We start from the raw sequence: 13,477 nt of genomic DNA, 5'->3' as shown, positions 1-13,477 counted from the left end.
TATGTTACAGTGTAACACACAGTGACTGTAACAGTTATAGTATAATATATACCATTATAATATAATGTATATAGCTGTACCATGCTGTAAACAGTTACAATGTAACATATATAGGGAAAGTGTGACATCCATGCAGATGTTGAGCCTGCCTCCAGAGCCAGATTCAATCATCCTTTCCCTCATCTTAGTTCATGTCCTGTCAACCAAGCCTGGGTCCGATTCCATGGACCTGAGCCATTAGAATAACACCTCAGGGACTTAGATTTCATGTTACTTCATCTGTAGGGAAAGGACTATGAAAGATCCAGTCTTGAACCACAGCAGCTTCTCAAGACAACAAATCCTCCTTTGAAATCAGTTCAGAGCCTTCCCCTCAGCCTCCGAATTTTCACATTTTATTTCTTTTCATTTCTTTAGTTATTGAGTGTGAATTCAAGATATTGAATTTCTTAACCTTCCTTGATCCCTGAAGTCAATGATCAGTCCCTCTTGATTTCTTGACTCCCTAATATTCTTCTTCTTCTTCTTCTTCCTTCTTTCTTCTTCTTCCTTTTTGTTCTGCTTTTTTCCTTCTTGTTCTTCTTCCTTCTCTTTTTCTTCTTTCTTGTTCTTCTATTTCTTCCTGTTCTTCTTCCTCCTCCTCTTTCTTCCTCTTCTTCCTTCTCTTTTTCTCCTTCTTTCTTCTCTTCTTCCTCTTCCTTCTCCTCTTCCTTCTCTTCTTCCTCCTCCTTCTTTCTTCTTCTTCCTTCTTCTTTCCTCTCCACTTTCTTCTCCTTTTTCTCATATTTCCATATTAGTCATATTGTGAAAGAAAAACCATGAGAAAAAAAAAGCAAACAAAAAAAAGTGAAAATAATATGTTTCGGTCCACATTCAGTCTCCATAGTTCTCCCTCCAGATGTAGGTGGCATTTTCTATCCCAAGCCTATTGGAATTGTCCTGGATCACTTTATTGTTGAAAAGAGCTAAGTTTATCATATTGATTGTCATATAATCTTACTGTTACTGTGTGCAGTGTTCTCCTGGTTCTGCTCATTTCACTCTGCTCATCAGCATCAGTTCCTATAAGTCTCTCCAGACTTTCTGAAATCCTCTGGCTGATTGTTTCTCATAGAACAATAATATTCCATCACATTCATAAACCATAACTTGTTCAGCCATTTCTTAATTGATGGCATCCACTCAGTTTCCAATTCCTTGCCACTACAAAAAGAGCTACTACAAACATTTTTGCACATGTGGGTTCTTTTCCCTTTTTTATGATCTCTTTGGGATACAGACACAGTAGTGAGACTGCTGGATCAAAGGGTATGCACAGTTTTATAGCCCTTTGGGCATAGTTCCAAATTGTTCTCCAGAACAATCGATTCACAACTCCACCAACAATGCATTAGTGTCCCAACTTTAGAAAAGACTTCTTATAGAAGGTGGGTTTTGAGCAAGGAATCTAGGTAAATTCAGGAGAAGAGAGAAGGAAGGGCATTCTGGGAATGGGGAATAAGGAAAAGGTGTGGAGGGCAGAGATGGAGAATTGGAGATGGAGTATCAAGGAAGCCGATGTCCTTGGATCACAGAGTCTGTGCTGGCGGCTAAGACAAGAAATTGAGAAAGTTGGGAAAAGGCCAGGTTGTAAAGGGATTTAAAAGCTAAAAAAGAAAATTTCCTATTTGACTCTGGAGGTAATAGGGAGTTTATTAAGTGGGAAATGGCTTGGACAGACCTGTAATTCAGGAGGATCACTTTGGCTTCTGAGCAGAGGGTGGCTGGGAGCCAAATGAGATAATATACACAAAGTACTTTGCAAACCTTAATGGGCTATATAAATTCAAGCCCTCATTATTATTGTCCAAGGTCACACAGGTAATGTAGGGCAAAGCCATGATTACATGTACACGGGCTGTCCTTCCCATCTGAGTGTGAACTCTCGGAGGACAAAGACTCCTTCTGCCTTTCTTGGTGCCCCTAGGGCCTAGCAAGGCATGTGGTATATAGTAGATGCTTAATAAATACTTGTTACGTGGATGACCCCGTTTCCTCCTGGGCACCTTAAAGGGTGACTACAAAAGTAGTCAGCACCAAAATCTAGAAGTCTCCCATGGCAGTCCATTTGGCACAATAGAACAGTGCCCTCCGAGTCAGAAAGCCCTGAGTTCAGATTCAGCCTCGGACCTCACGTCTGGGCAAATCACTTAGCCGCTTTTTGCCTCAGTTTCCTCCACCATAAAGTGGGAGGATAACAGCACCTACCTATGAAGAGTTGTTGTGAGAATCAAAAGAGATAATATTTGTAAAACATTTGGCATACAGTAGGCTCTACATAAATGCTTCTTTCCATTTTGTGGAGGGATCCCAGGGAATTTCTGGTGGACCGGTCATCGGGCCGGCAGGGGCTGGGTTAACACACCTCAGCTCAACGACTTCGAATCGGAGGCTGAGCCTGTTTCCAGAGTCAAGATTCGATCTCTGCCTCGTTGTCACGGTCACAGCCAGCCCAGGGCAGTCAGGGGCTGTCCCTTCTTTGTCCCCGTCGTGGCCCATAAACCCAAATGACTGGGAAAGCACAGAGTTAACTCAATTAGGCCCCTTAACGAAGCCAGCCCTAAAGAGTCATTCATTTAATGGCCCACTCCCAAAATAGCAGGAGATTTCATTAAACGTGTGGCGTTGCCACAGCAATTATCTGGGTCATCTGAGGATCTGGCCGCTGATTAGTCCTTGGAGTTCATTAGCCTATTGGCAAGTGGAAGGGAACAAAGATGGGGGCTGAGGAAGAATAATAATCCTGGCCAACCCTCCCCCCAATATTTGCCATGGGTTGTTAATTTCTTTAGAATTCTCCCATGGCCCCGTCTTGCTCTCCACAATCCTCCTGACCGTGAGGGAGGGAAGGAGACAGTCGGTGAGTCGGGTTCAAATTCTGATTCGGCCATTTGCCCCGTCTTTGGGCGTACCATTCAAAATCACAGGAGTCAGATCAGAAGCTCTCCAAAGGCCTTTCCAGAAGGAAATCCATTTATCTCCTGCTCCATATTTTATAGCCAAGAAGAGGTCTGAGGTGCTAAGAGATCCAGAAACAGCATCCCCAATTTCTTGCCTCCTGACTCCTTCCCTAAGGCCCAATTGTCCAGGAGGAATCATGGGATGTTTCCAAAGCCAGAGCTGCAGGCCCGGCTCCCTTCCTATGCAGAGGTAAGGCACCCCAGGGGAAAGAATATCCACCTTCACAGTCCAGAGGCATGGTTTGTGTCTTAGCCCTTACACTGATTAGCTAACAAGTCATGGAGTGATTTGATGCGATGCAGCCGGGTCTTAGTTATTCCACAGGAAGAGCTTGGGGTCAGAATGAAATGATTTGTAACGGGATTGGCGGAGGAGTAAAATTAGCCTTGGAACAGCCTTCTACTTTTGATCCCACAGAAGAAGAGAAAAGAAGTAACTAGAGAAGGGAGACGTGGAGGAGACGGAGCATTTTATAGATATTAACTCATTTTGGTAATGAGACAACAACCCTGGGAGGTAGCATTATTAACCCCATTTTACAGATAAGAAAACTGAGTCAGAGAAATACAGTGATTCAGTCCCACTACTAGGCCCAGGCCTTCTTTATTCCAAGTCTCGAACCATGATGTCATGCTGTTTCTCCTTGGGAAACCCATTAAAGGGTGGGAACCCTTCTGAGACTGAGGGGCCCTTTGGGACGCGCCCTCATCACCCTGTGCAACAGCTCTCCAGGTATGCTTGTCCCCTGGCCAGGAGAGCCCCAGGTTGGACACACACACACACACACACACACACACACACGGAACTCTCTTACCTACAGCCGGGAACGGCACGAACCTCTGGATGAGAAGGCGGGTGGCTGGGGTGAACTTGTTTGCTCTTTGAACTAGAGCATTAAGGCCCACCTTGGAAAGAAGAAAAAGCAAAATCAGAGGAAAGGCCGCCACAGCAGGACATTATGCACCCATTTGCACCAGAGGAGGTAGAGAGGAAGGCCCTTGGCAAAGAACAAGTCCACATCCTGCCTGATCCCAAGCCCCCATCTGCGACTCAGGGCCCCTGTTTCCTGGTGACCCAATGGCTGGGGGAGGGGGAGTCACTGCATGCCCATTCCCCCCGCTCCCACCAAGGGGAAGAATGCCTCCTGGGAGGAGGCTCAAGGGAACTGGGCACTGACCAAGAAATGCTTTTATTCCTCATTCCTGCAACTGCTATCTACTCAATCAATGAAATCGGGACCACGTGCCTCCTCTGGGCCGGGTGCTGGGAAGTGATTCAGGAAAGACATAATACCTGCTCGGGGCAGCTCACATGCTAGCCAAGGGATGAAACACTCACACACACACTGGGGAGAAATGAGAGCAAATGTCCAAGCTCTCCCCCCGTATTAGCACCCTCACCTTCCCCCATCTCATTTATCCCATTTATTTTGCACATACTTATTGAGGGGAAGAGAATGAGCATTTATAGAATACCTACTTTGTTTCAGGAACTGATTGTTGGTTTTTTTTAAACAAATATCTTATTTGCTTACATAAATATATAAAATATTTTATATTCATATATGGAATAGTTTATTCTTAATGTATTTTTAAATATATGAGCTCCCTGATTGAATGTAAACTCCTTGATGGCAAGGTCTGTTTCGTTTTTTTTCTCTTTTTTTGTCCTTAGTGCACACTACCTGGCATACATAAAGCACTAAATAAACGCCAGTTGATTGAATGGCTGGGTGCATAATACAGACTAAACAGGAAATGGGAGTTCAGCAGAGAGATGCTGGCTTCGGCTAAGGTGAAACGGGAAGAATCCAGGGTTAAGGGAGACTTGAATGAAGCATTGAACAATGGATAGTGATGATAATAATGAGTTCAACCTCCTCTTTTTATAAAGGGAGAAACTGAGGCCCAGAGAGCTGAAGCAATGTCAATTCAATTGAATAAATATTTACTAAGTGTCTATTATGTGCCAGGCACCGTGTAAGCACTGCAGCTACAAAAGTGGCAAAAGACCATCCTGCCATCGAAGAGTTTATGAGCTAAAGAGTTTATAATAGAGATAAATAGATGAATGGATGGATAGCTGGATGGAATAGATAGAGATAGAATAGATAGATGGATAGATGGAATAGATTGATAGATGATATATATAGAATAGACAGACAGATGCATAAGATAGATAGGATAGATGGATGGATGAATGGATAGATGGATGAATAGAAAGATAGATGATGGATGGTTGGATGGGTAGGTAGATAGATGACGGATGGTTGAATTGGGTGGGTAGAGAGAGATAGATAGATAGATAGGAAGAGAGAGAGAGAGAGAGAGAGAGAGAGAGAGAGAGAGACAGATGGATGGGTAGCTAAGGTAGATAGATAGATTGATAGCTAGATGATCTAACTACGAAATTTATGTAAACAATCAAGCTGTAGAAAGGAAAAATAGGAAACAATTAAGAGATGGCACCAAGGTCTCCTAGCCAGGAAATGGCAGTTGAAATTTTGAATATGACTTGCAATACCCCTCTGTCCATACAGACAAGATCCTTCTTCTTCTTACTGTCTTCTTACAAGATCCTTAATATTCATTGCCTCCTTTGAGTCTCTTGAGATCCCTATCAGACATTCTATTATCCCCATTTTTCAGATGAGATAACAGATTGGGAGGAGGTATGCGATTTGCCCATAGTCACACAGTGACGAAAACGGGACCCCAAACCAGACTTCCCTGACCTTTGTCCACTATGCCACAAAGTCTCACTGTAGGCAGAGCATGAAAGGAGAATGTTCCAGGCAGAGAGAACGAGAGAAGCAAAAGTGAGGAGGTGGGAATAGCTGGGGTGACTGGCAGGGGACAGGAGGAGGAGCAGCCATAGCTACCCATCAGGCTAGAACTAGCTCAGCTGTAGTCACAGAGTCTCATCATCACCAGCTGAGCCTCAGGAGATGTATTTTTGGCCACACAGAGGACGTAATCTGCCACAGTGGAAGGGATGGCCACACTGGAGAGCCATAAATCAAAGCAGAAAAGTTTCTACAGCACTTGCCGCACTCCTCATTTGATGCTCCTGACAACCCTAGGATAACTGAGGTATCACAGTTCTTGTTTCACGGCTGAGCAAACTGGGGCTTAAGAAGGTGAGGTGACTTGGCAGGGACACACTGCTTGTGAGCGCCAGAGCCGGGTCTCCTTATTCTCAATCCAGTGCCCGCCAATGACAGCTGCCTGAGGCCAGATGGGCTCAGACTCCCAGGGACACCTACATTCCATGGCCCTTGGAATTACTGATACCAACTGTCCCCCACTGTCCCATGACTCCCTGTCATCTCCTCCATGCTGCCTGAAGCCAGGGACTATCTTTGCCTTCCCCTTTTATCTCCCAGCTGGCACTGAGATTCCCTCCCCTCTGGGATTACCTCTATGTGTACATATATATGTGTGTGTGTGTGTGTGTGTGTGTGTGTGTGTGTGTGTGTATGTATGTATTATCCCTACATCTAGGCACAGACAAGCTATTTTTCTGTATGGAGATAGATGTGCCTAGTATGTGCCTAATTATTTACATCAATAAGTAGATAGATGATAGATGGATAGATATGATACACACATGCTAGAAGGAGAGAGATATAAATAGAGGTGATAGAAAGAGATAGATATGATAGCGAGATAGTGTGATAGGTGATGGATAGACATGATGCATAGATATGGATGATAGGATAGAGATAGATGCTAGATATGACACTGAGCTAGATGTGATAGGGGATTGATAAGTGAATAGATTTGAGCAATAGATATACTAGACAGAGCTAGATGACAGATTGGCTAGAGATAGATGATAAATAGATATCCTAGAAAGGTGATTGATAAAATGACTAGACATGGCAGATCTGCTAGACAGAGATAGATAGGATATAGATGACAGATAGGATGGAGATAGGTGACAGAGATAGGCGTGATAGATGTGCTAGGTGATTGATAGATGGATAGACATAAGATATACTAGATAGAAAGAGATAGATGATAGATGGATGGAGATGACATAGGATGGAGATAGATGTGCTAGGTGATTGATGGGTAGACATAAGATATACTAGATAGAGACAGATGATGATGGATGGATTTTATGTGTATAAAGTGTCCTCGGTGCATTAAAATGCAAGTTCCTTCAAGGCAGGAGGCAGTTTCGTTTCTGTCTTTGTAGAGCCAGCACTTCCATACAGCAAGCGTTTAATAAGCGCCCGCTGATTATTTCTCTAGACGGGCTGGTCCCCAACCCCGCCCCATTTAAGGGAGAGGAGCCCTCGCGATCGCTGCGGAGAAGCAGAAGGAAGAGGGGACTCTCGGGGGCCCCGGGCTCGAGGTGGGAATGGGGTCCCCGAATCCCGCCGGGCCCGCCCTCCCCTCTCCCCTCCCCCTCCCGCAGATGCGCGGGCAGCTTGCGTGCCCCCGGCCTCCCCGCAGTGACTGCGGCAGGCGCTCCGCGGACCCCCCCGCAGCTCGTGGGGAGCTATATCTGGCCGGGGGCGCGTGTGTGTATTTTAAGCCCGCGCCGAAGCCGGGCTCCCCTTCCCTCCCTTCCCCGCTCCCTCCGGGCCGAGCTGGAACGCGAAGCGAAGGAGGAGCCTGTGCCTTACACTGAAAAGGTCACGCGGCTGCACGGAGGCTGTTGCTGGGAAGCCGCCCGCCAGCCCGCGCCGCCGCCGCCGCCCCCTCGCTCCCCCAGCCCGGCCCGCGCACGAAACGCAGCCGCGGCCCGGATTGCCATCCAGCCTCCTCCGCTGTCCGGCCGAGCCCCGGAGCTTGGCCTCCCCGGCTCGCCCCCTCAGAAACCGCGCCCCTCCCCCAAGCTGAACTGGGCTCTGAGGGGCAGCGGGCGGGGAGAAAGAAGGCCCGGGGGGCCGCGGACCGGCTTCCATTTCGGCAAAAGCCGGGGGGGGGGGGGGGGGGGGGGGGGGGGGGGGGGGGGGGGGGGGGCTTTAACGGCTTAAGCGTGAGGAGGCCGGCCTCTTCTGCAGCAGCCTCCTCCCCGTGGACCCATTAAGTAGAGCCGGCCCCGGAGGCCGCCTCCCCGCCCGGCCTGCGCTCACCGACCGAGTCACAACGAGTTCCCATCCTGACCCACCCCACGCCCTTCACAGAAACCCTGCCCCTTTCTGGGTTTCCGCGTCCTTCTCTATACAACGTAGAGACTGGACGGGGTGGAGGGTGGGGGTGGGGGTGGCGTTCACCAGTCCCTTTCAGCTCTAAATCCAGGCTCTTGGGGGGGAGGGGGCGGTCTGAGGGCCCCCTCCTTCTTTCCAGTTCCCCGACTTCCCGTCCTGTCTTCAACTCATATAGAAAAAGTGCCGAAAAGGGAGCGGAGGGGGCTATTATGGAAGCCCTCCCGAGCCAGGCTGGCGACTGGGGGGGGGGGCTGAAAGCTAGCCCAGGAAAGGGGCTGGGGGTGTCCAGGACGCCGCTGACGCTTATTTTAATTCAACCACTTTTAAGCAATAACTATGGCTCACCCATCCAAGCCTTCCTCTGCCCATCCCTGCCCAGGCATTTAGGGCAGAGGAGGGGGAGGGGACTGCTCAGAAAGAAATGACCATCCTCCTCCTCCTCCTGGGGTGATGAAGGCAGTAGAGACCGCGAGGGCAGAGGCAGAGACAGGAGGGAAAAGTAGCGAGCAGAGAGTTCCTGGCTCTGTCATCATCTGTGTTGGTTACTGACTAGTACTGAGTGTGTATGGGAGAGGCGGAGGGAGGGAGGGAGGGAAGGACAGAAAGAGGAGAAGGAGGAGGAGGAGGGGGAAGAAGGAAAAGAAGGAAGAGGAAGAGAGGAAGAATAGGGGAAGGAGAAGAGAAGGGAAGAAAGAGTAATAGAGGATACAGATGGAAAAGGAGCACAGAAGCAGAGAAAGGAGAGCTGGAGACTGGGAAAGCTGGGGCAGAGAATCTCGGGTTCCTTTTGCAATCCTCTGCTCCAGTTTCTGCCCAGTGCCTCAGGCTCGGTGACATCTCACACGTTGGAAAAACCCTGCACCCGGACCCTACCACGTGGTCCAGGGCCACCGAGCAGAAACTGCCCTCTCCCTCACCTCCACGCCGGAGCCCCTGCCCTTCTGCCCTGCCCCTCACAGTGCCTTCCCTTTGAGACCACCTTCCACCTGTCTGTTCCTAGATGTTCCTTGGGATTTTCATGATTATTCCCAATGCTCAGCACAGTGCCTGGCACACAGTAAGCACTTCATAAATGACTGTGGACTGACTGAGGTTAGAGAGATGACCGAGGACGTCCCCTCCGAAGAGTTGAAAGAAGGCTGAGTTTGACATCAGAGGCCCCCAGGTCCTGACTCTGCTGTCTATCATCACCTGGGTTGAAGCTTCCCATCCAGAAAGAGTTTTTAGGTAACAAAAATCTCATTATTCACATCTGTGAAATATGGGGAAGTTCTCACCCTCTCCCCTCGCCCCCTCTCCCCTCGTCCCCTCAGTTCCTCAATATATGAATGAATGGGGTTGAGTTAGATGACCTTCAAGGTCCTCTCCAGATAGGATTTGTTATCTGAAAACCTGCTGATTCCTTCCATGTCTAAACTGATGCCAGCCCATCATCCCTGCCTGATCTCGTGGGGAAAACAATCGTGGTAATAGGGGGTGAATGGGGACAAGTGGCCGGGAGCCTGACAGAGAGAATTAATTCGGGGGAGGGGAAGGGGAGAGAGAGAGAGAGAGAGAGAGAGAGAGAGAGAGAGAGAGAGAGAGAGAGAGAGAGAGAGAGAGAGAGAGCACAAATATGGATGGGCTTGGAAAGAGTTAACAGCAACAGGCGAAGGTATGGGGGACCCAATCCTCACCTGATTCAGGTAAGCTTGGGCTCCCCCTGCTGGCTCCTGGATAGTAAGGGAAGTCCTAGAGAAGGGGGAGGTGAAGGATGTCTCTCCCAATTTATAGAATCATGGGATCACTGCGGGGAGGGACAGAGCCTCCTAGTCCGAGCCCCTCGTTTTACTGATGAGGAAACTGAGGCCCCAAGACTTATCCAAAGTCATTACATTGTAGGCAAAGATTTGAACCCAGATCCTCTGAGTCCAGAGTCCACTCCTATCTATGAATGGTAGTAAATACCCTCCAAGAAGACTTGCCAAGCTCCAGGCTCCTTTAACCTCCATTACTCCCCACCTCTGGCTCAGACTGTCCCACTAGATCAAGGTCAAGGTCAAGGTCTGGTTTTTCCAGCACATCTAGTTAACAGACAAATCCCACCCAGCACTACAAACTGGAATTTACAGTCACTTTGCTCACAATGAGCCTGGGAGGATGGAGTCAGTGAAATCCCCATTTCAGAGATGAAGAAACTGAGATTTGGAGACATTAAGTCCCTTGCCCTAAATCCCACTGTTGGAGCAGGGATTAGCATCGAGGTTTCTTGGGAAAGAGGAGTGGAGTGGAAGAGCAGGTCCCCATGGGACTGGACCTCGGTTTCCTTATTTGTAAAAAGGGGGGTGACCTCCAAAGTTCCTTTCCACTCTAAATCTGTGAAGCTGTGAGCAGAGCCCTTGGGGTTAAGGTCACCAACTTCTGTCCCGAACAACACTGACCACTGAGTTTTCTAAAGTCAGGACTGCCCCCGATGGCAGCTTGGACTCGCAGAGTGATGGCCTGTGACTGGGAGGGGCTTTGTGATCTGTCCCAGCCGCTTCATTTTCAGCTATTTTAAGCCCACATCAAGCAGGCCACAAGAAGTAGAAACTGCTGGAGGTCAGGCTCACTCCACAGCGAAGCACGTTTCCATGGGGTGCCTCAGTTCCTCCTCCTCCCTTGCTAGGCCCTCCCCAAGCTGCGGGCTGACTCCCTTCTAACTCCGGAGCCTAGCTGTGGTTAAGGGAAGAGCTCCTGAGCAGAGGAGCTGGGGGATCAGACCCCAGACAAGGGTTCGCTCTCAGCTCACACCCCGAGTTCCAGCCCCCCTTGTGTGCACTTCTGAGTGACCTTAGCCAAGTCCTTTAACTTCACTTTCGCAGCTGTAAAAGGAGGAGCTGACACGGCTCTGCTTGTTCAATATCTCACCCAGGCCTCTCCTTAGCTGGATCTGACTTGGAGTTTGCAGGACGACCCTGGGCTTCCGGGCCAACCACAGAAGCGATTCTCCCCCACGCAGAGGCCGGGCTCGGCCCCTTCCTGCACCGTCCCTTCCCACTGAGAGCGGCCATGGGCGGCCGCTCCATCTCACACCCTGATGATGGGTTCTCATACCACATTCACAGACTGTCAGCAAAGAGGCTCCGTACCAATCACAAACAATTATCAGGCTGGGGAGCTGGGATTAGAAAAATCCACAGGGGCCCCTTTACCTAGGCAGCAAAGGAAGGGGGAGGGGGGGAGGCAGAAAGGGCGGCGGCGAGGGGGAGGCCGGGCCTTGGGATCCATTACATCCATGGGCCATAGTTTTAGAGAAAAGCCGGCTCTGGACCCTCTCCTGGTTTCTCTGGGAACTGGGGCTAAGGTGGAAGAAGGTGATTTCTTCGTAGATTTAGAGTCCTAAGGAATGCCCTTGCAGGTCAGGTAGTCCATCCTTTTATGTCTATTTTTACAGCTGAGGAAACTGAGACCCGGATGTTAAGTTAACTTGCCTGAGATCACACCAGTGTGACCTTTGACATTAAGCAGAAGAGCTGGTGTTTGAATCTAGAGTCATGTGACTCAGGGGCAGCTAGATGGTACAGTGGATAGAGCACAGGTCCAGTTCAAATCCGGCCTCAGACACTTAAATGCTTAATAGCTGTGTGACTGAGGGCAAGTCGCTTATCCCAGTTGCCTTGCCCCCAAAAAAGTCATGTGACTCTAGAAATGAAGATGAGAAGGGGTGTGTGCTGGGACAGGAGGTGGATTCAGGGCTCCCTTCATTCCTTAGGTCACCCAAGGACTGAACTAAGGGACACTCGGAGGTCAGAGGCCTGGCAAGTTTTCTGTCCAAAGGCAAGTAGCCAGAGATGGTACTGATCACAATCCACAAATGGCTGCTAATAATCCGCCTCTTCCCACGGGGAGGCAGGACAACTACTACTAGAAGGAAGCAGTTTAGTGGAATCGGGGACATCCTAAAGCACGCAGAGGCAACAGACACCGTTCTTCACCTCAAATCTGGCTGTGCCATCTTGGGCAAGTTAATTGTCCCCTCTGAACCTCCAGTTCTTCGAATGGGGAGCCTAATACCTGCCCCAATGGAGCTGTGATGTTCCAATGGGTTTGTAAGAACCCTTTGGAGAACCTATACAGGGCTCCCATGCCATGGCTTCCATCAGCTGAGGGTTCTGGAGAAGGGGAGGAGCAGAAAAAGCCTCTGGTTTCCAGTCTTGACCCCGTTCCTGACTAGTGGGGTGCCCAAACACTCTGCCTCTCCCTTTCCTTCCTAGTGTCTTTCAAGGGGCCACCTACCTGGTCTAGACAATGGCAACAGCCTCCTAACTGAGCTCCCCACTTCCTAACTGGGCTCCCTGCCTCCAGCTGTTTCCCCTCTTCAATCGATCCTCATCAGAGCAAATAAAATTTCAAAAACCCAGACCAGACCACTCCTTTCACTACTCAAAAGTCTGCAGTGGCTGGCGAGTGCCCGGAGGATAAAATATAAACCTCTTTCCTGCATCCGGGAGACCTGAGTTTGAATTCTGCCTCAGATACTTACTAGCCGTGTAATCCTAAGTGAGTCACTTTATCTCTCTCTGGGTGAGGACAATAATAATACCTCCCAGAGCTGTTGGGAGAATCAGATGAGATGCTGTATTTGTGAAGCGCTTATCCTGGAGGCCCAGTGTAAATGCTAGCTGTTATTTTTGTTGTTTGGTGAAGGAGAGAGATCACTGATCTCTGCCAATGTGCTCTCACTGTGGTGAGGTCTGTCCCAGCAGCCTCTGCCTCTTCCAAAGGTCCCCAATTGAAGAGGCTGAGGCTTGGGGTCCCTTGGGTCGGGGGCTTCCCAGTGTGTGAGGGCAGGAGGCGGCCCCTCACCCCCCACAGCTGGGACTGGTTGGGGCCCTCCGGACTACAGCATTTGGTAAAGCCCATTAAAATGAAAAAGCCGAGCAGGCTGGTCCCTTTCCTTGCCAGCTCGGCGGGCCTTGTTTAAGGAAACCAGCTGGCATAAATGGCGACCGACCCATCGTGAACAGAGCTAGCGATCAGAAAATCAGCCCTAATAATTGGATTCTGGAGGATTTCGAGAAAGAGAACAATTATGGCTGCCGGCTGCCCCAGTGGGGCGCTTTCACAACCGCCCAAATAAACCACAAAATAAAAGTTAACTAAACATGGACTGCTTTGGCAAGCCCTCCCCATGGAGGGAAGGAAGGAGGGCAAAATAAACAGCCTGCTGCGCCTGCCCAGGAGTTCCTGGCCTCAAGAGCTCCCCCCAAAACCAGATTGCCAGGCTGGGGACAACCTGGAAGGTCAGCGCCAGCCAAGTCTGGAGGAGATCAAGGCAGGAGGGGCAGGGGC

The 13,477-nt window shown here is 49.4% G+C and overlaps 1 protein-coding gene across 1 annotated transcript in view; it reads right to left on the bottom strand.

Moving 5' to 3' along the window:
• The window catches only part of SFXN5 (sideroflexin 5), a 193,480-nt gene that overhangs the window by 79,443 nt on the left and 100,560 nt on the right, over nucleotides 1–13,477 (bottom strand). The window contains exon 10 of the mRNA XM_031949713.1: nucleotides 3,815–3,905. Within this exon, the coding sequence (XP_031805573.1) occupies nucleotides 3,815–3,905 (91 nt within the window). The remainder of the gene's footprint in view (nucleotides 1–3,814; nucleotides 3,906–13,477) is intronic.

The sequence above is a fragment of the Sarcophilus harrisii genome, chromosome 2 (genome assembly GCF_902635505.1).
Source record: "Sarcophilus harrisii chromosome 2, mSarHar1.11, whole genome shotgun sequence".
Lineage (NCBI taxonomy): Eukaryota > Metazoa > Chordata > Mammalia > Dasyuromorphia > Dasyuridae > Sarcophilus > Sarcophilus harrisii.
This window is presented reverse-complemented; position numbering and strand designations above follow the sequence as displayed.